Here is a 27,623-nt window from a genome sequence, read left to right on the forward strand (position 1 = left end):
ATACTTTATGTTTTTTTAACCTTGGCCTCAATTTTTTGGGCTCCATGTTATTTTATAAACTATTCATAATTATTTTTTTAAATAGAAAAGGTGTATGTGTGCCGTGAAACCCTTCTTTTGTTTACTGGTTAAATACTATCTGTACTGCAAAACCTATGTTATGTGTAGAAACACATTCTGTGTGAATCTATTTTTAGCCAGTAACCCTGCTGAGATTGCTCTGTTTATCCTTAAATAATTTTTGGTATTAGATGTCATATTGTGGGATTAGCTCATCCATTTGAAATAGCACTCCGATAAAAAATTAACTAACACTACTAGAGAGTGAGTGAGTGAGTGAACGAGTGTTGTACGTTACTTTTGGCATTATTCCAGCAATATTCTGGCAGTCTTCACAGTGTACCATGTGGGGAACTGATGACTGAACACTTAAACCACAGTTAAAGTGCCTCAGGGTGAGACCCAGTCCATGTTCTAGTTACCTCAGCTGCAGTTATTTTCATTCTTTTGAAATAAACAGTTTTTATATTCTGACAGTGCTGTGTTTTTCATACTCTGTCCAAGATTCTGATTTTGTCCTGCTTGCTGTTTCATCCCACCAGAACAGTAAATTTCACCTCATGGACAGGGATGGGAGAAGATGAAATAGTATCCATTTATTTAAGAATCTGGTTTACAAATCTGCTGACTCGAAAATATTGAAATTTGAGAAGAAGCAAGACAAAAAAAAGTCAATTCTTTTATTCCTTTGACCTGAAATCCACCACTGCCCAGTGAGATGCACCACACACCCCTGCAGTCCCTGGATCAACCACTGCCCAGTGAGATGCACCACACACCCCTGCAATCCTGGATCCACCACTGCCCAGTGAGATGCACCACACATCCCTGCAATCCCTGGATCCACCACTGCCCAGTGAGATCCACCACACACCCCTGCAATCCCTGGATCTACCACTGCCCAGTGAGATGCACCACACATCCCTTCAATCCCTGGATCTACCACTGCCCAGTGAGATGCACCACACATCCCTGCAATCCCTGGATCCAACAATGTCCAGTGAGATGCACCACACACCCCTGCAAACCCTGGATCTACCACTGCCCAGTGAGATGGACCACACACCCCTGCAATCCCTGGATCCACCACTGCCCAGTGAGATGCACCACACACCCCTGCAATCCCTGGATCCACCACTGCCCAGTGAGATGCACCACACACCCCTGCAATCCCTGGATCCACCACTACCCAGTGAGATGCACCACATATCCCTGCAATCCCTGGATCCACCACTGCCCAGTGAGATGCACCACACAACCCTGCAATCCCTGGATCCACCACTACCCAGTGAGATGCACCACACACCCCTGCAATCCCTGGATCCACCACTGCCCAGTGAGATGCACCACACACCCCTGCAATCCCTGGATCCACCACTACCCAGTGAGATGCACCACATATCCCTGCAATCCCTGGATCCACCACTGCCCAGTGAGATGCACCACACAACCCTGCAAACCCTGGATCTACCACTGCCCAGTGAGATGCACCACACACCCCTGCAATCCCTGGATCCACCACTGCCCAGTGAGATGCACCACACACCCCTGCAATCCCTGGATCCACCACTGCCCAGTGAGATGCACCACACACCCCTGCAATCCCTGGATCCACCACTGCCCAGTGAGATGCACCACACATCCCTTCAATCCCTGGATCCACCACTGCCCAGTGAGATGCACCACACACCCCTCCAGTCCCTTGATCCACCACTGCCCAGTCAGATGCACCACACACCTCTGCAATCCCTGGATCCACCACTGCCCAGTCAGATGCACCACACAACCCTGCAATCCCTGGATCCACCACTGCCCAGTGAGATGCACCACACGCACCTGCAATCCCTGGATCAACCACTGCCCAGTGAGATGCACCACACACAACTGCAGTCCCTTGATCTACCACTGCCCAGTGAGATGCACCACACGCACCTGCAATCCCTGGATCAACCACTGCCCAGTGAGATGCACCACACATCCCTTCAATCCCTGGATCCACCACTGCCCAGTGAGATGCACCACACGCACCTGCAATCCTGGATCTACCACTGCCCAGTGAGATGCACCACACGCACCTGCAATCCCTGGATCTACCACTGCCCAGTGAGATGCACCACACATCCCTTCAATTCCTGGATCCACCACTGCCCAGTGAGATGCACCACACACCCCTCCAGTCCCTTGATCCACCACTGCCCAGTCAGATGCACCACACACCTCTGCAATCCCTGGATCCACCACTGCCCAGTGAGATGCACCACACAACCCTGCAGTCCCTGGATCCACCACTGCCCAGTGAGATGCACCACACACCACTGCAGTCCCTGGATCTACCACTGCCCAGTGAGATGCACCACACATCCCTTCAATCCCTGGATCCACCACTGCCCAGTGAGATGCACCACACACAACTGCAATCCCTGGATCCACCACTGCCCAGTGAGATGCACCACACACCCCAGCAATCCCTGGATCCACCACTACCCAGTGAGATGCACCACACACCCCAGCAATCCCTGGATCCACCACTGCCCAGTGAGATGCACCACACAACCCTGCAATCCCTGGATCTATCCCTGCCATCCCTGGATCAACCAAGGCCATCCCTTTTTGTTTTTGATAAAACAATCTTTTGTTCTGAAGTAAATTAGATTCTATAAATTTTATGGATGATTTCCGCTTCACACACAAATACAAATACATGTACAAAGAAGCTCGAAATTAATATTCCGAACACCAAACCTTTCAGCAACACAAGGGAGCTAACTCATCTGACCTTATTTTAGCTGGTGACTCTGAAACGGGAAATGCATGCCACAGGGCAACGATAACCTTCTTGTTATTTCTGGCATAATTAATATGCCATTTATCATATGTCAGCTTGACTTGTCACGGAGTCCCCAGAGAAGGAAACATTTCTACGCATGTTGTTCAGCTCGATATTCTTATAACACGTAGTTATGCGTCCTCTCTTCATGCTGTTTTGACGAGCAAAGCATTAGTATTTCCAGTTACAACATTCTCTAAAACAAACCAACATTCAAAGATTCTCACAGAAGAAGAACTTAATTCATTTTCTATATATTCAATACACATTGGTTGTATTCATATAATGTTACGATGTGTATCGGTTTCCAAAGAAATGATATTTCCAACAAATAATTATTTTGCGATTTGTGATTTAACAGAAACATCTGGTTTCAAACACATATGAATATAATCAAGATTTAATCAGATTTCTTTCATGTCGAGAGGGTGAACTACTATGGTGACGTCACTGTGGTGGGAAGGGGCTAGTGGGGTGATGTCACTTTGGTGGGAAGGGGGCTAGTCGGGTGATGTCACTGTGGTGGGAAGGTTGGTGTCACTGTGGTGGGAAGGGGGCTAGTGGGGTGATGTCACTGTGGTGGGAAGGTTGGTGTCACTGTGGTGTGAAGGAGGATAGTGGGGTGATGTTACTGTGGTGGGAAGGAGGTTAGTGGGGTGATGTCACTGTGGTGGGAAGGGGGCTAGTAGGGTGATGTCACTGTGGTGGGAAGGTTGGTGTCACTGTGGTGGGAAGGGGGCTAGTGGGGTGATGTTACTGTGGTGTGAAGGAGGTTAGTGGGGTGATGTTACTGTGGTGGGAAGGGGGCTAGTGGGGTGATGTCACTGTGTAGGAAGGGGTCTAGTGGAGTGATGTCACTGTGGTGGGAATTGGGCTAGTGGGGTGATGTCACTGTGGTGGGAAAGTTGGTGTCACTGTGGTGTGAAGGAGGATAGTGGGGTGATGTTACTGTGTAGGAAGGGGTCTAGTGGGGTGATGTCACTGTGTAGGAAGGGGGCTAGTGGGGTGATGTCACTGTGGTGGGTAGGAGGCTAGTGGGGTGATGCCACTGTGTAGGAAGGGGTCTAGTGGGGTGATGTCACTGTGGTGGGAATTGGGCTAGTGGGGTGATGTCACTGTGGTGGGAAGGTTGGTGTCACTGTGGTGGGAAGGAGGATAGTGGGGTGATGTTACTGTGGTGGGAAGGAGGTTAGTGGGGTGATGTCAGTGTGGTGGGAAGGGGGCTAGTAGGGTGATGTCACTGTGGTGGGAAGGTTGGTGTCACTGCGGTGGGAAGGGGGCTAGTGGGGTGATGTTACTGTGGTGTGAAGGAGGTTAGTGGGGTGATGTCACTGTGTAGGAAGGGATCTAGTGGGGTGATGTCACTGTGGTGGGAATTGGGCTAGTGGGGTGATGTCACTGTGGTGGGAAAGTTGGTGTCACTGTGGTGTGAAGGAGGATAGTGGGGTGAAGTCACTGTGTAGGAAGGGGTCTAGTGGGGTGATGTCACTGTTGTTGGAATTGGGCTAGTGGGATGATGTCAGTGTGGTGGGAAGGGGCCTTGTGGTGTGATGTCACTGTGGTGGGAAGGGGGCTTGTGGGTTGATGTCACTGTGGTGGGAAGGGTGATGTCAGTGTGGTGGGAAGGGGGCTTGTGGGGTGATATCAGTGTGGTGGGAAGGAGGCTAGTGGGGTGATGTCAGTGTGGTGGGAAGGGGGCTAGTGGGGTTATGGCAGTGTGGTGGGAAGGAGGCTAGTATGACGATGTCAGTGTGGTGGGAAGGAGGCTAGTTGGGTGATGTCACTGTGGTGGGAAGGAGGCTAGTAAGATGATGTCAGTGTGGTGGGAAGGGTGATGTCACTGTGGTGGGAAGGGTGATGTCACTGTGGTGGGAAGGGGGCTTGTGGGGTGATATCAGTGTGGTGGGAAGGAGGCTAGTGGGGTGATGTCAGTGTGGTGGGAAGGGGGCTAGTGGGGTTATGGCAGTGTGGTGGGAAGGAGGCTAGTATGACGATGTCAGTGTGGTGGGAAGGAGGCTAGTGGGGTGATGTCACCATGGTGGGAAGGAGGCTAGTAGGATGATGTCAGTGTGGTGGGAAGGGGGCTTGTGGTGTGATGTCACTGTGGTGGGAAGGGGCTAGTTGGGTGATGTCACTGTGGTGGGAAGGAGGCTAGTAGGATGATGTCAGTGTGGTGGGAAGGGGGCTAGTGGGATGATGTCAGTGCGGTTGGAAGGGGGCTAGTTGGGTGATGTCAGTGTGGTGGGAAGGGTGATGTCACTGTGGTGGGAAGGGGGCTATCGGGGTGATGTCACTGTGGTGGGAAGGGTGATGTCACTGTGGTGGGAAGGGTGATGTCAGTGCGGTGGGAAGGGGGCTTGTGGGGTGATGTCAGTGTGGTGGGAAGGAGGCTAGTGGGGTGATGTCACTGTGGTGGGAAGGGGGCTTGTGGGGTGATGTCACTGTGGTGGGAAGGAGGCTAGTAGGATGATGTCAGTGTGGTAGGAAGGGGCTTGTGGGGTGATGTCAGTGTGTTGGGAAGGAGGCTAGTGGGGTGATGTCACTGTGGTGGGAAGGGGCCTTGTGGTGTGATGTCACTGTGGTGGGAAGGGGGCTTGTGGGGTGATGTCACTGTGGTGGGAAGGAGGCTAGTAGGATGATGTCAGTGTGGTGGGAAGGAGGCTTGTGGGGTGATGTCAGTGTGGTGGGAACGAGGCTATTGGGGTTATGTCAGTGTAGTGGGAAGGGGGCTTGTGGGGTGATGTCACTGTGGTGGGAAGGAGGCTAGTAGGATGATGTCAGTGTGGTGGGAAGGGGCTTGTGGGGTGATGTCAGTGTGGTGGGAACGAGGCTAGTGGGGTGATGTCAGTGTGGTTGGAAGGGGGCTTGTGGGGTGATGTCAGTGTGGTGGGAACGAGGCTAGTGGGGTGATGTCACTGTGGTGGGAAGGGGGCTTGTGGGGTGATATCAGTGTGGTGGGAATGCGGCTAGTGGGGTGATGTCAGTGTGGTGGGAAGGGGGCTAGTGTGGTTATGTCAGTGTGGTGGGAAGGAGGCTAGTATGACGATGTCAGTGTGGTGGGAAGGAGGCTAGTGGGGTGATGTCACTGTGGAGGGAAGGGTGATGTCACTGGTGGGAAGGGGGCTTGTGGTGTGATGTCACTGTGGTGGGAAGGGGCTAGTTGGGTGATGTCACTGTGGTGGGAAGGAGGCTAGTAGGACGATGTCAGTGTGGTGGGAAGGAGGCTAGTGGGGTGATGTCAGTGTGGTGGGAAGGGTGATGTCACTGTGGTGGGAAGGGGGCTTGTGGTGTGATGTCACTGTGGTGGGAAGGAGGCTAGTGGGGTGATGTCAGTGTGGTGGGAAGGGGGCTAGTGGGGTTATGTCAGTGTGGTGGGAAGGAGGCTAGTATGACGATGTCAGTGTGGTGGGAAGGAGGCTAGTGGCGTGATGTCACTGTGGAGGGAAGGGTGATGTCACTGTGGTGGGAAGGGGGCTTGTGGTGTGATGTCACTGTGGTGGGAAGGGGGTTTGTGGTGTGATGTCACTGTGGTGGGAGGGAGGCTAGTTGGACGATGTCAGTGTGGTGGGAAGGAGGCTAGTAGGATGATGTCAGTGTGGTGGGAAGGGGGCTAGTAGGATAATGTCACTGTGGTGGGAAGGAGGCTAGTGGGGTGATGTCAGTGTAGTGGGAAGGGGGCTAGTGGGGTTATGTCACTGTGGTGGGAAGGAGGCTAGTATGACGATGTCAGTGTGGTGGGAAGGAGGCTAGTAGGACGATGTCAGTGTGGTGGGAAGGAGGCTAGTGGGGTGATGTCACTGTGGAGGGAAGGGTGATGTCACTGTGGTGGGAAGGGGCTAGTTGGGTGATGTCACTGTGGTGGGAAGGAGGCTAGTAGGATGATGTCAGTGTGGTGGGAAGGGGGCTAGTAGGATGATGTCAGTGTGGTGGGAAGGAGGCTAGTGGGGTGATGTCAGTGTGGTGGGAAGGGGGCTAGTGGGGTTATGTCAGTGTGGTGGGAAGGAGGCTAGTATGACGATGTCAGTGTGGTGGGAAGGAGGCTAGTAGGACGATGTCAGTGTGGTGGGAAGGAGGCTAGTGGGGTGATGTCAGTGTGGTGGGAAGGGTGATGTCACTGTGGTGGGAAGGGGGCTTGTGGTGTGATGTCACTGTGGTGGGAAGGAGGCTAGTGGGGTGATATCAGTGTGGTGGGAAGGAGGCTAGTGGGGTGATGTCAGTGTGGTGGGAAGGGGGCTAGTGGGGTTATGTCAGTGTGGTGGGAAGGAGGCTAGTATGACGATGTCAGTGTGGTGGGAAGGAGGCTAGTGGGGTGATGTCACTGTGGAGGGAAGGGTGATGTCACTGTGGTGGGAAGGGGGCTTGTGGTGTGATGTAACTGTGGTGGGAAGGGGCTAGTGGGGTGATATCACTGTGGTGGGAAGGAGGCTAGTTGGACGATGTCAGTGTGGTGGGAAGGAGGCTAGTGGGGTGATGTCACTGTGGTGGGAAGGGTGATGTCACTGTGGTGGGAAGGGGGCTAGCGGGGTGATGTCACTGTGGTGGGAAGGGGGGCTAGTGTGGTGATGTCACTGTTGTGGGAAGGGAGCTAGCAGGGTGATGTCACTGTGGTGGGAAGGGGCTAGTTGGGTGATGTCACTGTGGTGGGAAGGAGGCTAGTAGGATGATGTCAGTGTGGTGGGAAGGGGGCTAGTAGGATGATGTCACTGTGGTGGGAAGGAGGCTAGTGGGGTGATGTCAGTGTGGTGGGAAGGGGGCTAGTGGGGTTATGTCAGTGTAGTGGGAAGGAGGCTAGTATGACGATGTCACTGTGGTGGGAAGGGGGCTTGTGGTGTGATGTCACTGTGGTGGGAAGGGGCTAGTTGGGTGATGTCACTGTGGTGGGAAGGAGGCTAGTAGGACGATGTCAGTGTGGTGGGAAGGAGGCTAGTGGGGTGATGTCACTGTGGAGGGAAGGGTGATGTCACTGTGGTGGGAAGGGGCTAGTTGGGTGATGTCACTGTGGTGGGAAGGAGGCTAGTAGGATGATGTCAGTGTGGTGGGAAGGGGGCTAGTAGGATGATGTCAGTGCGGTGGGAAGGGGGCTAGTTGGGTGATGTCACTGTGGTGGGAAGGGTGATGTCACTGTGGTGGGAAGGGGGCTAGCGGGGTGATGTCACTGTGGTGGGAAGGGGGGCTAGTGTGGTGATGTCACTGTTGTGGGAAGGGAGCTAGCAGGGTGATGTCACTGTGGTGGGAAGGGGGCTTATGGATGTTTAGCCGTCGCATTGAACTGTCAGATGTATATAAAGGTTGACAAGTCAAAACTGTAAATTGCCATACTCTTTCAGAATTTGTAGAGGTGGATTTGTTGGAATCGCCATTTGGTATTTTTTCTCTCAAGAGTCGTTCATCACTGCAGTGAATTAATAAAGACTTCCCCGAGTAGCTGCCAGCTCCACCAGCAAGAGTTATAATCTGCACAGGTGGTGGGATTATCGATATCCATTGTATCGCAGTTTCTGAACAACGCCAAGTCCAGCGAGACTAATTACATGGCCCTTTACGTCATACATAACCGGTAACAACGCGCTAGCCTGTCATGGCAGCTGTAGAGTTATGTCCCTTGGTCGATAGTGTGTGTATCAATCCATGCCACCAGGGGGCAGTGACAGCCATGTTCGGATTAACACAAAACACTTGAATAGTAAGGCCATTTACGAGGATTGATTGATGAGGTTTACGCTTCACGTGAGAATTAGACACTACAAGATGTCATAGAGGCATAGCCAAAAAACCTGAGTCATTTGAACAAATTGTTTCGCTGTGACAAATCAGTGAAAGAAGCAGATAAATTGACAAACTTGGTGAACGTGCAGGGGTCAAGTACTTGTAGACTGTGGTAGTTGCAAGAACCTCCTGTGTCACCTTCAAACAGAGCTTGATTATCACGAGACATGTTTCTGGAGCGTTTTTGAACTGTGAGTGAGTGAGTTGGGTTTAACGCCGCTTTTAACAGTATTACAGTTATATCGCGGCGTGTCAGCTTAATGTGGGAGGAGAGCCCGAAGTGATGCAGGTCTCAGACGTTTACCACTTCGGTGAAACCCACGAGCACGGGTATGGTGCTGACAAGCCTAGAAACATAATCGGGGCGAATCGGGATACGAACCCACAATCATAGGTTTCTGGCGCGTCCCAAGGGACGCAACTCTGCACAGCGAATCGCGGCGCCTTAGACGACTGGGCCACCCGTGCCCCCGTTTTTGAACTGATGTCAGAAGCTTTCGGAATGGAACCCAAAGAGCTGATACCTTCTGTGCCAATGTTTCTGTGTGATGCAATGAACTCTCTCCAGGGAAATTCCTACCGAACTAGTAATATGACGCTCAGTCATTCGCCGGTCGGCCATCACAAAATCGTGGGGTCTCTGGATCTTTTCTAGTATTGCCGACGTCACATGTTTACCTTCCAGGCGGGGACTGGTCGGCTCGGAGTCAGTATACTGTGTCTGAGTGCGGTATTCATGTTAAACTGCGGCATGGTATCTCAGTAGGCTAGCACTATAAATCGGCATCAGTCCGGACTAGTACAAGCAGCCACACAAACACACACACGTACATGCACGTCGCTATATAAGTGCAATAATCTTGGACCCAATTTCACCTCACATCTTTACGGTGGCATAGAAAGGGGCATGCTTCCCTGTATTGTATCCATCTTCATGGGTGGATTTTGGTGTAAAACCCTTTTTCTGAAAGTACTTGATCACTGCACGTTTCTCAAGTTTGATCATTTTTCAAAGGTCCCATACCCCGGCTAGTTTGTCTTGTCACAGCGATACAAATGATTCTAATGAAACACATGGCTTTCGTTGGTGTATTAATTCTCCATTCAATTGTGAAGCACGGCACCACATACCTCTGTGAGAATGACAAGACTCTAATGATAGACTTCAAATAGACTTCTCTCCTCCGCCTTAGCACTCAGGAAACAAAATTTCCAGCTTAAAGTTCATTTCTAGCAGTCTTCTGGTTAAAGTATTTGATAAACATTTAGAAGTTGGGAGAACATGACTACATGACACTTTTTTTTATAGATGGCAACTCCTTTTATTCTTTGTCACCAGTGACACCAGTGACCAAGGAATAAAGAAGTTGCTTTCCATAAAAAGTGTCATGCATTCGTCTTAGTTAGATTAAATATCAGGGTCACTCGGATGAGGCGGCGATTTTGAATTAGGTCTATGCCGAACTCGCGTCCAGGAGAGGATTTGATTGTCTGTTTGATTGTTGATTTCACGAGCAAGGTTTTCTATGCCAAGTCAGTGATAAGAGAAATGGAGTTGGTGACGTCACTTCCGGAGCGAAGCTGTGTTGGCGAATGGGTCCGGGCTATAGCATAATACATCTGAGATACGCCACTTGATAATGGAGGATGGACAGTGATAATGGAGGTTGGACATTGATAAACGAGGATAGACATTGATAATCGAGGATAGACATTGGATAATCGAGGATGGATATTGGATAACGGAGGATGGACATTAGATAATGGAGGTTGGACATTAGATAATGGAGAATGAACATTGGATAATCGAGGATGGATATTGGTTAACGGAGGATGGACATTGGATAATCGAGGATGGACACTGGTAATCGAGGATGGACACTGATAATCGAGGATGGACACTGATAATCGAGGATGGACATTGATAATCGAGGATGAACATTGGATAATCGAGGATGGACACTGATAATCGAGGATGGACACTGATAATCGAGGATGGACACTGATAATGGAGGATGGACACTGATAATCGAGGATGGACATTGGATAATCGAGGATGGACACTGACAATCGAGGATGGACATTGGATAATCGAGGATGGATATTGGATAATCGAGGATGGACACTGATAATCGAGGATGGACACTGATAATCGAGGATGGACATTGGATAATCGAGGATGGACACTGATAATCGAGGATGGACACTGATAATCGAGGATGGACATTGGATAATCGAGGATGGACATTGGATAATCGAGGATGGACACTGATAATCGAGGATGGACACTGATAATCGAGGATGGACATTGGATAATCGAGGATGGACAGCCAACATGTAACTCCATAATTGCAGCCTCGTTCAGCAAGGGTGGAAACTGGACTTTTATAGTCAGTTAACTCCCTTGCCTAGGGGAGATGCTCCATCTACCACACAACGAAGGTGATGTTGCAATAACTTACAATAGTCGTAGTGTTAATTTCACTTACTTAAACGGGGATAATGAATTTTCATGGGACATGTTTCTGTATTATCATGATTATCATTAAGAGGTGTCGTCTGTAGCTCGAGTACAAAATAATTATTAAATATAAATTATTTGGAATAATTTGGAAATATATTGCAAGACATAGTAAAGGATACTTCAGTAAAAGCCTGATAAAAAGCTCAACTACGTCCTTTGTAACTTTGGTTACCACGATGGCGTTGTTCGTGTTTTCTGTTACAGGGGGCACGGGTGGCCCAGTCGTCTAAGGCGCCGTGACTCGCTGTGCAGAGTTGCGTCCCTTGGGCACGCCAGAAACCTATGATTGTGGGTTCGAATCCCGGTTCCCCCGATTATATTTCTAGGTTTGTCAGCACCATACCCGTGCTCGTGGGTTTCACCGCAGTGGTGAACGTCTGAGACCTGCATCACTTCGGGCTTTCCTCCCACATTAAGCTAGCACGCCGTGATATAACTGGAATAATGTTAAAAGCGGCGTTACACTCAACTCACTCACTCACTCACTTTCAGTTACATATTTGCCTGGTCCTGACTCAATTATTTACATGCAGTTGTGATCATGGTTACATGGGAACATGTCTGCTTGCAGCGTGAAACAACAGTCAGTCACCCCAGAGAAGTGCTGACTGGACCCATACCCCGTCAAGATCAGAGGTCACAGATGATCATTTCATCAAAACGTGTAATTTGATATATAGTTGAAGTAAGAAGTTGATGGACTGCTTCAATGCAATATGAACCCTGTATAGAAATAAAGAAAGGGTTCATTGATGGAAGTTTCGGACCATTTCAACAAACTTTACAGCATGGAACTTAGAAATGAGATATTCTTTGAAAATATGGTTTTACTCCAAATCCTGTGCTTAAAACTCCCAGTGGAATCTGCCATAGCTATATATGAGTATTAATTCTGATAAATGTCTGGTTCCAAGACGTGAACAATCCTCTCGTGGTTACTTCTATTGAAAATCAAGGAGTCTGGATAGCATAGAACATCAATGGTGGTTCATTACTAACGTGAGAATGCGATAAATTACAACGATGGCCTGAGGTCACATTTATCAAATCACTCAAGATTAAAGAGGTATAGTCTAAATCCTGTGGGAGGGGGGAAGCTGTGTGTGTATGTGGGGTGGGGTAGGAAGGTCAGTGCAAAGTACTGGGGCGTCCCAGAAGACGGGGTGTCGCCCCGGGTTCCTGTTAGGGTGGCTGACAAAGCCTGACCCTACAAGCGCTTGTATTCCGATCTGAGCTTTTTGATGAACTTAAGATGTCTTTCATGGTGCCGTGTTGTCTAAGTTGTCTAAGGCGCCGCAATTCGCTGTGCAGAGTTGCGTCCCTTGGGCACGCTAGAAACCTATGATTGTGGGTTCGAATCCCGGTTCGCCTCGATTATGTTTCTAGGTTTGTCAGCACCATACCCATGCTTGTGGGTATGATGGAGGATCATCAGAGTTGCCCCTTATTGTATAGCCGGCGTCAAAGTTGCCCCATGTTGTATAGCCAGCATCAGAGTTGCCCCATGTTGTATAGCCAGCATCAGAGTTGCCCCATGTTGTATAGCCGGCGTCAAAGTTGCCACATGTTGCAAAGTCAGCATCAGAGTTGCCCCATGTTGTATAGCCAGCATCAGAGTTGCCCATGTTGTATAACCGGCATCAGAGTTGCCCCATGTTGTATATCCAGCATCAGAGTTGCCCCATGTTGTGTAGCCAGCATCAGAGTTGCCCCATGTTGTATAGCCAGCATCAGAGTTCCCCTATGTTGTATAGCAGGCGTCAAAGTTGCCCCATGTTGTTTAGCCAGCATCAGAGTTGCCCCACGTTGTATAGCCAGCATCAGAGTTGCCCCATGTTGTATAGCCGGCGTCAAAGTTGCCCCATGTTGTGTAGCCAGCATCAGAGTTGCACCATGTTGTGTAGCCAGCATCAGAGTTGCCCCATGTTGTATAGCCGGCATCAGAGTTGCCCCATGTTGTATAGCCAGCATCAGAGTTGCCCCATGTTGTAAAGCCAGCATCAGAGTTGCACCATGTTGTGTAGCCAGCATCAGAGTTGCCCCATGTTGTATAGCCGGCATCAGAGTTGCCCTGTGTTGTATAGCCAGCATCAGAGTTGCCCCATGTTGTACAGCCGTCATCAGAGTTGTCCCATGTTGTATAGCCAGCATCAGAGTTGCCCCATGTTGTATAGCCAGCATCAGAGTTACCCCATGTTGTACAGCCGGCATCAGAGTTGCCCCATGTTGTATAGCCGGCATCAGAGTTGCCCCATGTTGTATAGCCAGCATCAGAGTTGCCCCATGTTGTATAGCCAGCATCAGAGTTGCCCCACGTTGTACAGCCAGCATCAGAGTTGCCCCATGTTGTACAGCCAGCATCAGAGTTGCCCCATGTTGTATAGCCAGCATCAGAGTTGCCCCATGTTGTATAGCCGGCATCAGAGTTGCCCCATGTTGTACAGCCAGCATCAGAGTTGCCCCATGTTGTATAGCCAGCATCAGAGTTGCCCCATGTTGTATAGCCAGCATCAGAGTTGTCCCATGTTGTATAGCCAGCATCAGAGTTGCCCCATGTTGTATAGCCAGCATCAGAGTTGCCCCATGTTGTATAGCCAGCATCAGAGTTGCCCCATGTTGTATAGCCGGCGTCAAAGTTGCCACATGTTGCAAAGTCAGCATCAGAGTTGCCCCATGTTGTATAGCCAGCATCAGAGTTGCCCATGTTGTATAACCGGCATCAGAGTTGCCCCATGTTGTATATCCAGCATCAGAGTTGCCCCATGTTGTGTAGCCAGCATCAGAGTTGCCCCATGTTGTATAGCCAGCATCAGAGTTCCCCTATGTTGTATAGCAGGCGTCAAAGTTGCCCCATGTTGTTTAGCCAGCATCAGAGTTGCCCCACGTTGTATAGCCAGCATCAGAGTTGCCCCATGTTGTATAGCAGGCGTCAAAGTTGCCCCATGTTGTGTAGCCAGCATCAGAGTTGCACCATGTTGTGTAGCCAGCATCAGAGTTGCCCCATGTTGTATAGCCAGCATCAGAGTTGCCCCATATTGTATAGCCAGCATCAGAGTTGCCCCATGTTGTATAGCCGGCATCAGAGTTGCCCCATGTTGTATAGCCAGCATCAGAGTTCCCCTTTGTTGTATAGCCGGCATCAGAGTTGCCCCATGTTGTACAGCCGTCATCAGAGTTGTCCCATGTTGTATAGCCAGCATCAGAGTTGCCCCATGTTGTATAGCCAGCATCAGAGTTACCCCATGTTGTACAGCCAGCATCAGAGTTGCCCTGTGTTGTATAGCCAGCATCAGAGTTGCCCCATGTTGTATAGCCGGCATCAGAGTTTCCCTGTGTTGTATAGCCAGCATCAGAGTTGCCCCATGTTGTACAGCCGTCATCAGAGTTGTCCCATGTTGTATAGCCAGCATCAGAGTTGCCCCATGTTGTATAGCCAGCATCAGAGTTACCCCATGTTGTACAGCCAGCATCAGAGTTGCCCCATGTTGTATAGCCAGCATCAGAGTTGCCCCATGTTGTATAGCCAGCATCAGAGTTGCCCCATGTTGTATAGCCAGCATCAGAGTTGCCCCATGTTGTACAGCCAGCATCAGAGTTGCCCCATGTTGTATAGCCGGCATCAGAGTTGCCCCATGTTGTATAGCCAGCATCAGAGTTGCCCCATGTTGTATAGCCAGCATCAGAGTTACCCCATGTTGTACAGCCAGCATCAGAGTTGCCCCATGTTGTATAGCCGGCATCAGAGTTGCCCCATGTTGTATAGCCGGCATCAGAGTTGCCCCATGTTGTATAGCCAGCATCAGAGTTGCCCCATGTTGTATAGCCAGCATCAGAGTTGTCCCATGTTGTATAGCCAGCATCAGAGTTGCCCCATGTTGTATAGCCAGCATCAGAGTTACCCCATGTTGTACAGCCAGCATCAGAGTTGCCCCATGTTGTATAGCCGGCATCAGAGTTGCCCCATGTTGTATAGCCAGCATCAGAGTTGCCCCATGTTGTATAGCCAGCATCAGAGTTGCCCCATGTTGTATAGCCAGCATCAGAGTTGCCCCATGTTGTACAGCCGGCATCAGAGTTGCCCCATGTTGTATAGCCAGCATCAGAGTTGCCCCATGTTGTATAGCCAGCATCAGAGTTGCCCCATGTTGTATAGCCAGCATCAGAGTTGCCCATGTTGTATAGCCAGCATCAGAGTTGCCCCATGTTGTATAGCCAGCATCAGAGTTGCCCCATGTTGTATAGCCAGCATCAGAGTTGCCCCATGTTGTATAGCCGGCATCAGAGTTGCCCCATGTTGTACAGCCGGCATCAGAGTTGCCCCATGTTGTATAGCCAGCATCAGAGTTGCCCCATGTTGTATAGCCAACATCAGAGTTGCCCCATGTTGTATAGCCAGCATCAGAGTTGCCCATGTTGTATAGCCAGTATCAGAGTTGTCCCATGTTGTATAGCCAGCATCAGAGTTGCCCATGTTGTAAAGCCAACATCAGAGTTGCCCCATGTTGTATAGACGGTATCAGAGTTGCCCCATGTTGTATAGCCAACATCAGAGTTGCCCATGTTGTATAGCCAGCATCAGAGTTGCCCCATGTTGTATAGCCAGCATCAGAGTTGCCCCATGTTGTATAGCCGGCATCAGAGTTGCCCATGTTGTATAGCCAACATCAGAGTTGCCCCATGTTGTATAGCCGGCATCAGAGTTGTCCCATGCATGGTTGTTGTATCTGGCCTTGGCACTATGTTGTACAACCAGGTTCTCGCTATCGATTTGCCCTACAACTGATTTGATCATATGGCCCTTTAACTGCTTCACAATGACTTGGTCACACAAAGCCGAGTGTCAGTCCCCAGCAGGTGCTTGTTCCACTGCAAACAATTCCATTGGTGGACTGCCATTCAAAGTCAGTGTGTGATGGGGGAGGGTGAAGAAGCGGAGATTGGGGAACGACCATTTGATATTAATTTTCTCTATGTATGTGTGTGGTGTGTGGTGTGGCATGGCGTGTGTCTAAATGCTTCATCAGCGATCTATTGTCTAAATACTGCATCGGAGGTCTCTCAGACAAGAAAAATACTGCATCAGCGATCTAAATGCATATATCTAAATACTACATCAGAAATATAACAGCGAGTATAAATTCTGAAACAACGATCCACCAGTATAGACCAGTCTCTCAGACAGTCTAAACACTGCATCAACAAGCATAGGTCACTGGGGATCTATTCTGCCCTGGAATCTCCACAGGGAGACAAGTATAAGGTACTGGGGACATCTCTGCCCCAGAATCCTTCAGGTGTTTCAAGGGGGCATGGGTGGCCCAGTCGTCTAAGGCGCCGTGATTCGCTGTGCAGAGTTGCGTTCCTTGGGCACGCCAGAAACCTATGATTGTGGGTTCGAATCCTGGTTCGCCCCAATTATGTTTCTAGGTTTGTCAGCACGATACCCGTGCTCGTGGGTTTCACCGAAGTAGTAAATGTCTGAGACCTGCATCACTTCGGTCTTTCCTCCCACATTAAGCTGACACGCCGTGATATAACTGGAATACTGTTAAAAGTGGCGTTAAACCCAACTCACTCACTCAGGTGTTTCAAGTAAGAGATGTCAACACAATCACTAAATCAGCCTTCTCTCGATCCATGAGCTCCAGTCCAAGTTTATTTCCACTGTGCCGGTGTGTTACCTGGGTTAATGCCACTTCAGTACGACACTTCAGTTACATCAGGGCAGGTCAGGCTGATACAGGAGGAAGCCTGAGTGAGACAGGTCGTTGATGCTTACCATTTTTGTAAAGATGGTGGTAAGGTGAAATTGTGTTTAACATTGTGTGTGTGTTAGTGTACGTGTGTGTGTGCATGTACATGTGTGTGTGTGCTGTGTAATTCTAATACCAGTTATGCTGGTTTTATAGTGCTAGCCCCCTCAGATACAATGCCACAGTTTAACATAGATACCCAAAGTACACTAACTCCGAGCAGACCAATCCTTGTTTTATCCCCTTAATCCCAAGACCCATGCTTGCCGTAAAAGGCGACTAAGCTTGTCGTGAAAGGCGACTAACGGGATTGGGTGGTCAGGCTCGCTGACTTGGTTGATGCATGTCATCGATCCCAATTGCGTGGATCAATGTTCATGATGTAAATCAGGATTGTCTGGTCCAGACTCGATTATTTACAGACCGCCGTCATATAGCTGGAATATTGATGGGTGCGGCGTTAAACAACAAACAAACAAACAAACAAACAAACTTAATCCCAAGTGCCAGTCAGGATAACAACAAGTACCATCGTTTTTACATCTTTTGGTACAACACAGCCAGGGGATCGAACTACCAGCCTTCCACCCTTCGGGCAGATCCACTAGATATCCACCTCCTGAAACCAATGAGCAGAGGACCGGTGCCGTCAAACCAAGGACAATCCTGCATTCAAACCCATGACAAGCAGATCCTGCGAGCCATGCGACTCAACTTAAGTACTTCAGACAAAACAAACACAGGCATGTTATGCTGGTATTTATTGTACCGCAATTAAGCGTACATTGTTATATATAAATTAATGACTGATGGTAGACAGACATATACAACATCATGTTGAAAGGAGCTGAGTCAACTCCCCTTCGGGTAGAGAGAGAGTGAGAGAGAGAGAGAGAGGGAGAGAGAGAGAGTGTGAACGTGATGAGAAAGGAGCCAGAGAGAGAGAGAGAGAGAGATAGAGAGATAGAGAGATAGAGATAGTGTGATGAAGGTTGTGGAACCACAGGAGTAAGAGTTTAAAGGATGTAGGCAGTTTTTGCATGGAAAAGGTCCATGATTATAACCATGGCAAGCCACACATATCTTGATTTAGTTAATTTCAACAATGGTAACAAAGGTTAGTTTAAACATTCTCTAACTTTGAATTAATTTTAAATGTAGGCATAGCATACAATGAAATTTCCATATGAATACATGGCTGTAACTTTTACTTTTGATTATTGCCCCGAAGACATACAATATTGATGTTATCCCATAGTGATGAAGTGATTGACTTCATAGAGGGACCATCTCAATAGCCGAGTTGCTGAATGATTGATGTCACAATATTTCCATGTCTTTCATTTCAAATCATGGCCTCAATGATTTAGTTGCTAACAAAAACATTTGAGACGGTCCCTTTAGTTGACCGAGAAATGACCTCTATCTACACATGTAATTCCCATTACCAATAGCTGGTAGATTTGTTATTAGTCGTCCAGTTAGCTTCTGTTTTGCACAACTGTCCACAACAGAATTAATGTGTTTACATCAACAGATTGGTTAGCTGCACATACAGGATGCTCCATCCAAGGATAGTTTAATTTCAATTACCGTATTCGACGTAATAAGCGCCCCGCTCTAATAAGCGCCATGGCGATATTTGCTAATATATTGGCTAGTGAGAAATCCCAATTAGCACCCCTTCCGATTGATCAATGTATACAAGACTTAATTATTGGTGTATAATACACACTCGTGTGTTTTATGCACCCTTAATTATTGGGAATTAAATTCTGGAAAAATATATCTGTCGTACATAAACATTTCAGGCTGTCAGCATAAGCCACGAAATATATCTTTCAACTGTTTTTTGTCACCAAAATAATATTCTAATAAGAGCCCCCTATTCCTAATTTTGAGAGCGCCCTGGGCGCTTATTACGTCGAATACGGTAACTCCTTATTTTGCAATGTTTCAAAAATAAATGCAATGAAATGTAAAATGAAATTTAATTTTTCTTGTGCATCAATGACATTGGTTGATTTTGTTTTTCAAAATATAAACTCAACAGAAATTTGTCTTCTGATTCATGATTTGAAAAGATGTCTTATGGTATAAAAGCTTGTGATGCAACACAACTAGAATAACTATTAGAATATACTACTCAACATTTGCTAAGGAACACACCTTTGACTAAAGATAACAATTTTGGTCCTAAGAAATGTTGAGTGGTACATTTGAATGTCAGTATGGTGTAGTAGTCTATATTTTCAACTGGCGTAAACCAATTATTTCAAATTTTATTATATTGACACCTTGAGATGTGAAATTGATGAAGAATTTGAAATAATGGTTTACTTTGGTAGAGTGAGTGAGTAAGTGAGAGGGGCCGTGTCAGCAATGTTTCAGCTATATATGACAGTGGGTTCTATACAGGTGATGGCACCGTTGTGCAGTATTGTTCCAGAAGCAGTGACTCAAATGCTGGGTGTGTGACCAATGATTGTATCAGCTACAAAATGCCAACTAGGAACCGCAACAAAAATAGTTCAAGTCTCCAAAAATATAAAAAAAAAGAAAAGGAGCTAAGATAAATATAAGCAAGAAAACAAAGAAACAAAATACCAATTGTTACGAAATCTGAAAACCTGCTGTGTAAGTTTACCTCATTACCATGGTAACAACCAATCAGGAAACAAGTCCAAACTTAATAACATGCATTGTAAAATATAACCTCAAAAAGTCCTGCTGGAAAACTCATACCTTTAGAAAGGAAACAAATCTTTGAGAACTGATCAATATAAAACAAAACAAATTTGCAGTTATTATTTACAGTTAACGAGGTCAAGCATCTTCCTGACTATTGGTTAGTAGATTCCCTGTAACCATGGCAACACACTAGATGCACTGATACTTGTAGCCAATCACAAAGAGAAAAGGACAAAGCCTTATATGTGGTTGGTCAGTTTAAGAAGTTGGGAAATAATATTGGTTTGACAGAGGGTTCTAAGCAATTTGACAGGCTGACAATAAGGTTAGTCATTGTGTAGTGAGTAAGGTTGGTTTTAAGCTGCTTTGAGTGAGTGAGTGAGTGAGTGAGTGAGTGAGTGAGTGAGTGAGTGAGTAAGTTGGGTTTAATGCTGCTTTTAAGTTATATCACAGCCTGTCAGCTTAATGTGGGAGGAAAGCCCGAAGTGATGCAGGTCTCAGACGTTTACCACATCGGTGTAAGCTGCTTTGAACAGTATTCCAGTTATACCAGAGGACCTCAGCCAAAAATGAGAGGACAGTCCAAAATAAAGCAGCTCAGACTTTTACCACTTTGGTGAAACCAACGAGCATGGGAATATGCTGACATCCTAGATACAAAGTCACTTGCAATGTGGCTTTTAACCCATGATCATAAGATTCTGGCACAGTAAAGGGAGGCAACTGTGCACAATGAACTGCAGCGAATGATCTGACTGAGCCACATGTGGATGGAAAGATTGGTTGGTTTGTTGTTTAACGCCGCACTCAGCAATATTCCAGCTATATGACGGCGGTCTGTAAATAATCGAGTCTGGACCAGACAATCGAATGATTGATATCATGAGCATCGATCCACCCATTTGGAGGATGGAAAGAGGTTATGTCAGTGAAAGTGGTTGACTTGCAAGGTACAAGGCCCCGTTCCACAAAGTGATCTTAACACTAAGGTCTTTGTACTCCATCCTCTCACATATACTACGAGAATCCTAGCGTAATATCACCTTGTGAAACGAGGCCCAGGGGCCCATTCCAGGGAGCTATTTTAGCACTAAAGTGGTCTAACTCCCATCCTGTAACATAGGCTAATGACAATTGTGGAGCTAAGGTCACTTTGTGAAACGGGGCCAGGTCAACTGGCATTTCCAGCTAATTTGACATCAAAGGGAGACAACTGTTCAAAATACCAAGATAATAGCATTATTTTTCATTACGCAACTGACAAGCAACTGGTTCGTAACTGGATCTAGTGTGCAACCATGGCAACAGGTAATTAGTCCTTGCGTGCCAAGGATGGGAAGTTAAAGATTTCAGTAACTGTGTACTCAAAAGGAAGGTGTAAGGAAACAAAGAGAAATGCCTCAGAAGAATATAAAGGGTTAATATGATCACACACAACACTACCCATACATATACATGCACACAACTTCAACCAGAACCTCCACAGTGTTAAGGAAAACAGTACATTCTCTACAGGTACATCACAAAAAAACATATACCCCACCTAAAATACAACATAGACTAGTTCAGTTGACCAAGGTGAGAGCTATCACATGAGTATAATTAACACAGCAGCACTAGAGCTAGACATCGAGTGTAAGGCTATACTGACCAACCAGTAGCTAAATACCGTATTCCTCTATTAAACACCGGGTCTCCAATACATGCCTGCCTCTACATGATGCTGGCTCATAGGCTCTGCCTTGGAAGCCGGGTCTGATATGTTGATGATTATTAAGTTTCCTGCAAATGGACCCTTTGTTAGACTGCAGAATTTGGGATTCGGTAAGGTGGGGAGTAGCCACTGTGTCAGCACTAAACAGAGGAGCGTCCAGGCCTCTGATAGAGTCCGGTCAACGGCTTGTGAGAAATTAATAGACACCTGGGCGTCTAACTGAGGAAATACAGTACATGTGTGATGCTTGCCTATTGATAGGAGGATTGAAGAGATATGAATCGTTGTAATAGTTTCTTTGGTCATGTGGACGAGGCAGATCTCAGATCTTGGATGTGCGCTCAGATCAGAAGGTCCATGGTTTGAATCCCATCATGTGACTTGAAAATTTTATGGCTGCAACATTAGCTACCATTTGTTATGGAAAAAAGGAATGCAGTCACTAAAACATTACTTGTCCAAAATAAAATTTGGCACTTCTATTCAATGCTTTACATTAATGTCACCTCGGACAAACAAAGCAAGGTGGCTAACATTCAGACCTGTTGTCAAGCGTAGACTTTGTCGCAATAAGGCAAGTCATCACACATGTACTACCAGATATCACACTGAGGCTACTCCAAATCAACAAAAGCCTGTTACTAAGACCACCCCTGCCTTAATGAACACAACACAGATATATATATATATATATATATACAGTGTTTTACCTGACTGTATATGGCCAGATTTCGTTACGTTCTTTATATCAAAGTTCATTTTTTTAAATAATGATGCTAATTTCTTTTTTAAAAACATCAAGCAATAACTTTTGTTCTGTTGCCACTTTGAAAAATGTTGATATTTTGAAACGGACTATCAGTGCCTTTTTGCTACTAGCTAATGTGATCACAGAAATTAAAATGCTACTTCAACAGGTAAACATATTACTGTTTAAGACAAACATTTTCAATAAATTAAGAAGTGTTTCCATGGAAACATCAGCAGTTTGGGGGAAATTTGTAACTGTAAAATACATAATATCACACGGTTAGTCACTACCATAAACATCTTCATTATCAAGAGAAGCCCAAGGAAAGTCACAGACAGTTGTAAGGAAACTATTCTCACGACTTTGATCTAAACGAAAGCCATGTCTGCTTATGATAGAATGTTTGGGTATGATTTGGAATGTCCGCGATGCCTTGAGATACAGCTATGTTGATAACTGCTGGAGTTTACATGCCTGATGCTGAATATCATCATCAATACTTCACCAGTCCGAATTCGGAGCCAAATATTTCTCAATATAAAACTGGTTCTCAGACAACTGCAATTACATGATCATTGCCATAGGCTCCTTAAACAAGAACAGTTAGCACTCAAGGTCATAATAAGAATGAGTGAGTGAGTGAGTTTGGTTTAACGCCGCTTTTAACAGTATGCAAGTTATCTCATGGAAAACCCGAAGTGATGCAGGTCTCAGACATTTACCACTTCGGTGAAACCAACGAGCACAGGTATGGTGCTGACAAACCCAGAAACATAATCAGGGTGAACCGGGATTCGAACCCACAATCATGGTTTTCTGGTGTGCCCAAGGGACGCAACTCTGCATAGCGAATTGCGGAGCCTTAGACGACTGGGCCACCCGTGCCCCTGCATAATAAAAAATTATTAGATTTTTATTCAAATCTTTAAAATAATGTTGGAGGTGAGTCACATGATGCATGAAAGTTTGGTGGGACTGTGTCCATGCTGTGCTTCATCAAATGTTTGTGTTTGTTTGTTGTTCAACATGTTTGTTTGGTGGAATCAGTCTGTGTTTGTGTGAGTGAGTGAATGCTGTTACAAGCCACTGAGCACTATTCCAGCTGTATGATTGCGGTCTGTAATTAATCAAGTCTGGACCAGACAATCCAGTGATTGATGTAATGAGCACCGATCCACGTCATCTGGGTACGATGACATGCATCAACCAAGTCACAAACAGTGACCACCTATCCATTTGGTCGCCTCTTACAACCAGCATAGGTTGCTGGGGACCAGTTCTAACCCGGCATCACCACAAGCACTTCAACAAAGGAAAGGGACCACATTTGGCAGTGGCAGCTTCGGTTGTATACTCCCCAGGGAGCTGAGAATGAAAATCGAGTGCTCACTGATCCACTGACCGGGGTAATAACAGTGTAGCGCTATGAGCATCCACTTGGTGAATGGAATGTGGCGCATTATAAATGCACTTAATATTATCATTATTATTATTTAGAAAGTTTCATCTGTAGGTACTGTAGGTTTAACAGGAGGTGATAGGGTTGTTTGGTAGTGAGGTGTGTTGGGTTAAAAATCTAATAATTCTTTCATTACGGCCTGAGGTGTTTTTGTTCATAAAAAACAAAACATTAAACCATAAACATGCTTGATTTTGATGTTAGCTTGAAAATTGTTAAATATTTTCTCATTTTAATTAGAAGTAAATTGAGCCAGAAGACACATTCTCAACACTTCACAAGCTTAAGGTATCCAGTTAAGGAGCAGAAATTCCTAAAATACCAAAAACATTTTGTAAACTACTTTAAAATGATAAGCACCACCTGATTCTTAGTTAATCTGTCATGGCATACATTAGTATATAGTCACTACCATATAAACTAGCGATCTTAATGAGCCCTATCACTGCTAATGTATCAATTATTTTCACGGATGACGAAATATTGACAATATATACAACACATATACCCTTTCTCCATAGTGGTAGGTGCAGTCGTACTACTGTACTTCCCGGTCTATAATGAACACTTCAATAAGATACAGTGTAGGGGCAAGTATTATACCCAAGTGTGTATTACCGTAAATCCGAAAAGTTTTGCGCCAATAAATTATTGCGAGCGGGTAACAATAGCCATAACTGCGTCACCATGACGATGAGATTACCAAAGATGAGGGTTGCTTTTGCATGTGTTATTGTTCTTGAGTGGAACTAGCGGGATGAAAAGTGTCGGTCAGCGTTTGTTTTAACTACAGATACATGCATTGTTGTTGTTGACAAGGAGTGAGTGAGTATGGCTTTACGCCGCTTTTAGCAATGTTCCAGCAATATCATGGCGGGGGACACCAGAAATGGGCTTCACACATTGTACCCATGTCGGGAATCGAACCCGGGTTTTCGGCATGACGAGCGAACGCTTTAACCACTAGGCTACCCGACCGCCCCTGTTGACAAGGAAGGTTGAAGTAGCATGTTTATCTAACAAAAGGATAGTGATGTCTGGACTACAGTGTTACGTAAGGAAATTGACAAGGTGTGTCAGGTTAGTGAACTTTCCTGAGCGTGACAATGGATAATAAGTTAACAAGATGTTAGGGATTATTGATATAATCATGTTCTGGCTTGTTTGACAATGTGAAGTGAATAAGCGAAATATGCATCCTTATGTTTTTTGTTAGGTGTTGGTCTGCAAATATAACTGCGTCATGAAGCTATTGCGAGTGTGTGTTACACATAGTTTTCGACGTACCATCCTGCTTGCAAAACTTTCCAGATTTACAGTACACCGTGAGCAATACGTCACAGTTTTGTACGCACTTCATTTCACCATCTGTGAATACATACAACCAGTGAAGTACTGACGAAAGCATCCTCCACAAACTACGACAGGGTGACTAATGAAACGACTCCCAATCACCTAGCACGTTACCAAGGCATATCACAAAGAAAACCTCCATTAGCACGATTAGTATTGTCAAGCTTCAAAGGAACTCAAAGTACAAACAAATTAAATCCTATTCTAGCATACTGACTTGGCTGGAAGTTATTAATTACATTACTCATAGTGGTGTTTTATGACATTTCTGTTGCTTGTCTGCGATGAAGGATTGAATATGATTGCGAGTGAAATGAGATAAAATTTGGATATCGTATTATAATGAGAATGGCAAACATGTGATGATGACTGTTATGATGAAATAAAGATGAGTCTGGATTCGGAAACTGATGAAAATGGTGGTCATGACAAGTGATGATTATGATGATGATAATGATTATGGCATGAAGAGTCAGTTTTGTGAATGCTGTCCAACAGACCCATATGATTCACGTGTACAAAGATGCACAAGCGTTGGCTTGTGTAACGATGAAGTGATGTAGCTTAGAACACAGATCTTACCGGTGTAAAACCTGCTCACGCTAATTGAGAAATACTACAGTCAGCCCTGCACGACACGGATGTATCCAACAAGGATGGAAATCAACCAAGAACGTCTACCTGCCCCAATAGTGACAATATATAGCAATACCCCCAAAAATGTTTGCAGTTCTGCTTGCTCTTAAGATACCTCTTACATTAACAAAACTGGGGTAGGGTTGGAGGGGGCTAGAGACATGGACCCTAAATATATATATTACGTGTCCATGCTCGAGCTAATTTCCATCCCTGACCAATAATGGATCATGGTCTGTAAGTGTGTAACCTTTCACCTTGAAGATGAAACTTTTGAAAATATTACTACAAAATATCTTATAATAGAGTATAACATGGTACTCAAATAATGCTAAACTTCATAGTCTATGACCATTAATAAATTTCAATATTTGGCAGATTAATAATTTTTTTGTATATGTCAGTTATGGAAAACTGTCATCAGTCAGTAAATAAACTTATTTACACTGAGAAATATGCATAATTGTTTTGGTACTTCATTTTCTAAATGAAAAACAATATTCATATTCATATCGACACTAAATTTGTCACCAAATAAAACTTGCTCTATGACATAATGGCCAAGCTGTTAAACTGAAAGCACCCATGACAAACAAAATGGCCGACCATGCACCGTGCAGACTGACTAACAATACGACTGTTACCGTGGCAACTGACACTGCACTGACAGCTGTAGACTATTGATGACAAGAATAGCACTGAGTTGCTACTATAGATATGTACAACATTTGTCAAGAAAAAAATCACAGATAATTGAAACGTTTAGCACAATGGAACTCCCTAGGGTCTCCCACTGGGGTTGTCGAGGAATAAGTTAACGAGCTGATCCGAGTTTGTGAGTCCAGAGTGAAGTTTTCTCCGCCAAGGCCAACATAGTTTCACGTACCAGGCCTCTTGCTTAATCTGCATCGTTGAAACCGTTGAACTTCTTCGTATATCAACCTTTTCAGCTGAACTGTACGAAATCCTTCATGTAAAGATAAATGATTCTGTTTTGTGAATCTATTTGGGGTGTCATACTTCACCAATGTATTACATTGTGAATTTATATCCGATGATACGATACATGATACGCCTACCCATAGATTGATTCATTCAATAATTCTATATAAATCTTAAAGTAATATTTACAAATTTTGCAACAACTCATCCTGGTAATTAACAGGGCTAGCCTTAAATTTATATCTATAACAAGACAAAGCGTTAATCTGATAACATAATTAACATACTTTCAGAACACGCCTGAAGTAACTAAATGTGAATTACACACAACCTCGTTGCTAGCAACAACATATTGTTAAACAGGCCACGTGGAAAACTTCACAAAAAAACAGCGGAACTTGAGTATCACGATATTCGTCATATTGTGACTCGATTATCTTGATTTGATTCAACGTGAGGTAGACGTATCATGACACCCCTAGAACCTATGAACATAAGGAGGTTCCAATGAAAATCAGACTGAAAAGGTCAAGTTCTGCAGATTTAGGAACTGGATGACAAATCTTAAAACGCACTGTAAGCCTGTCGAAAGTACATTCACAAAGATTTGTCTACAAGTGAGGATTAAAAAGTACTTCACAATATGCAGACGACAAAAAGGTCTGAAGGTAATCTTGACATTTCCTCCGAAAGCCGACACTGCTCACGTGACATCCAGACAGTACAAAGATGTCTGCCATGTTAAAAACGGGTCTCAAACTCGGGATCTGGTCTCTTCCAGAATCAGCTCTACGTGGATTCAGTTCGAGTTGCGGACACATGCCACCATTGACTCACAATAAACCGTCTTGTGTTCCTCCCAATCAAGACAGTCCAATCATGTGGAGGGTCACACGATCATACTTGACACGGGTACACCGATACACTGTAACCATGGTAACAGATCACATGACCTATGATGAGGGGGTGTGTGAGGGGGGGGAGAGTCAGTCCCATCCGTTGTCTTTGATCATGTGTGCCAGTTCGATGATAAACTTCCCTTCCTTGTACTTCTGACTAGATTCAAATGCATGTTCCTGAAACCACAAAGAACCGCATCAAGTCATATTTTCTAAGTTCCATAACAGTTGTTTTGTTTAACGCCGCA

General features: G+C 45.8%; 4 protein-coding genes across 5 annotated transcripts in view; all 4 read right to left on the minus strand.

Moving 5' to 3' along the window:
• Positions 1-673: 673 nt before the first annotated feature.
• On the minus strand, positions 674-2,664 carry LOC124130812 (uncharacterized PE-PGRS family protein PE_PGRS20-like). The gene is made up of 2 exons (XM_048385305.1): positions 2,136-2,664; positions 674-1,905 (listed from the first exon to the last, which is right to left on the minus strand). Exons 1-2 carry the CDS (start codon positions 2,662-2,664, stop codon positions 674-676), a joined length of 1,761 nt encoding a protein of 586 aa, XP_048241262.1.
• Positions 2,665-12,957: 10,293 nt separating this feature from the next.
• Positions 12,958-13,881, minus strand: LOC124137857 (transcription elongation factor SPT5-like). Its single transcript, XM_046504333.2, has one exon. It carries the CDS (start codon positions 13,879-13,881, stop codon positions 12,958-12,960), a length of 924 nt encoding a protein of 307 aa, XP_046360289.2.
• Positions 13,882-14,036: 155 nt separating this feature from the next.
• On the minus strand, positions 14,037-15,350 carry LOC125374426 (protein RNA-directed DNA methylation 3-like). The gene has a single exon (XM_048385306.1). The coding sequence runs from the start codon at positions 15,348-15,350 to the stop codon at positions 14,037-14,039; it is 1,314 nt and encodes a 437-aa protein (XP_048241263.1).
• Positions 15,351-23,981: 8,631 nt separating this feature from the next.
• Positions 23,982-27,623, minus strand: part of LOC124137809 (protein yippee-like 2) — a 55,932-nt gene continuing 52,290 nt past the window's right edge. For both annotated transcript variants that reach the window (XM_046504259.2, XM_046504260.2), the window contains exon 5: positions 23,982-27,552. In XM_046504259.2, the coding sequence (XP_046360215.1) occupies positions 27,463-27,552 (90 nt within the window). In that variant the 3' untranslated portion in view covers positions 23,982-27,462. The remainder of the gene's footprint in view (positions 27,553-27,623) is intronic.

The sequence above is a fragment of the Haliotis rufescens genome, unplaced genomic scaffold, assembly GCF_023055435.1.
Source record: "Haliotis rufescens isolate VD_foot unplaced genomic scaffold, xgHalRufe1.0.p SCAF_57, whole genome shotgun sequence".
NCBI classification, from domain to species: domain Eukaryota; kingdom Metazoa; phylum Mollusca; class Gastropoda; order Lepetellida; family Haliotidae; genus Haliotis; species Haliotis rufescens.

What these genes read in the sequence shown, in the direction of transcription:
- LOC124130812 (XM_048385305.1), bottom strand. Translation starts at nt 2,664, where the DNA reads ATGGCCTTGGTTGATCCAGGGATGGCAGGGATAGATCCAGGGATTGCA. An exon ending in GGTAGATCCAGGGATTGCAG is followed by an intron (nt 1,906 to 2,135) that starts GTGCGTGTGGTG and finishes TGGTTGATCCAG; the next exon opens with GGATTGCAGGTGCGTGTGGT.
- LOC124137857 (XM_046504333.2), bottom strand. Translation starts at nt 13,881, where the DNA reads ATGGGCAACTCTGATGCTGGCTATACAACATGGGGCAACTCTGATGCT.
- LOC125374426 (XM_048385306.1), bottom strand. Translation starts at nt 15,350, where the DNA reads ATGGGCAACTCTGATGCTGGCTATACAACATGGGGCAACTCTGATGCT.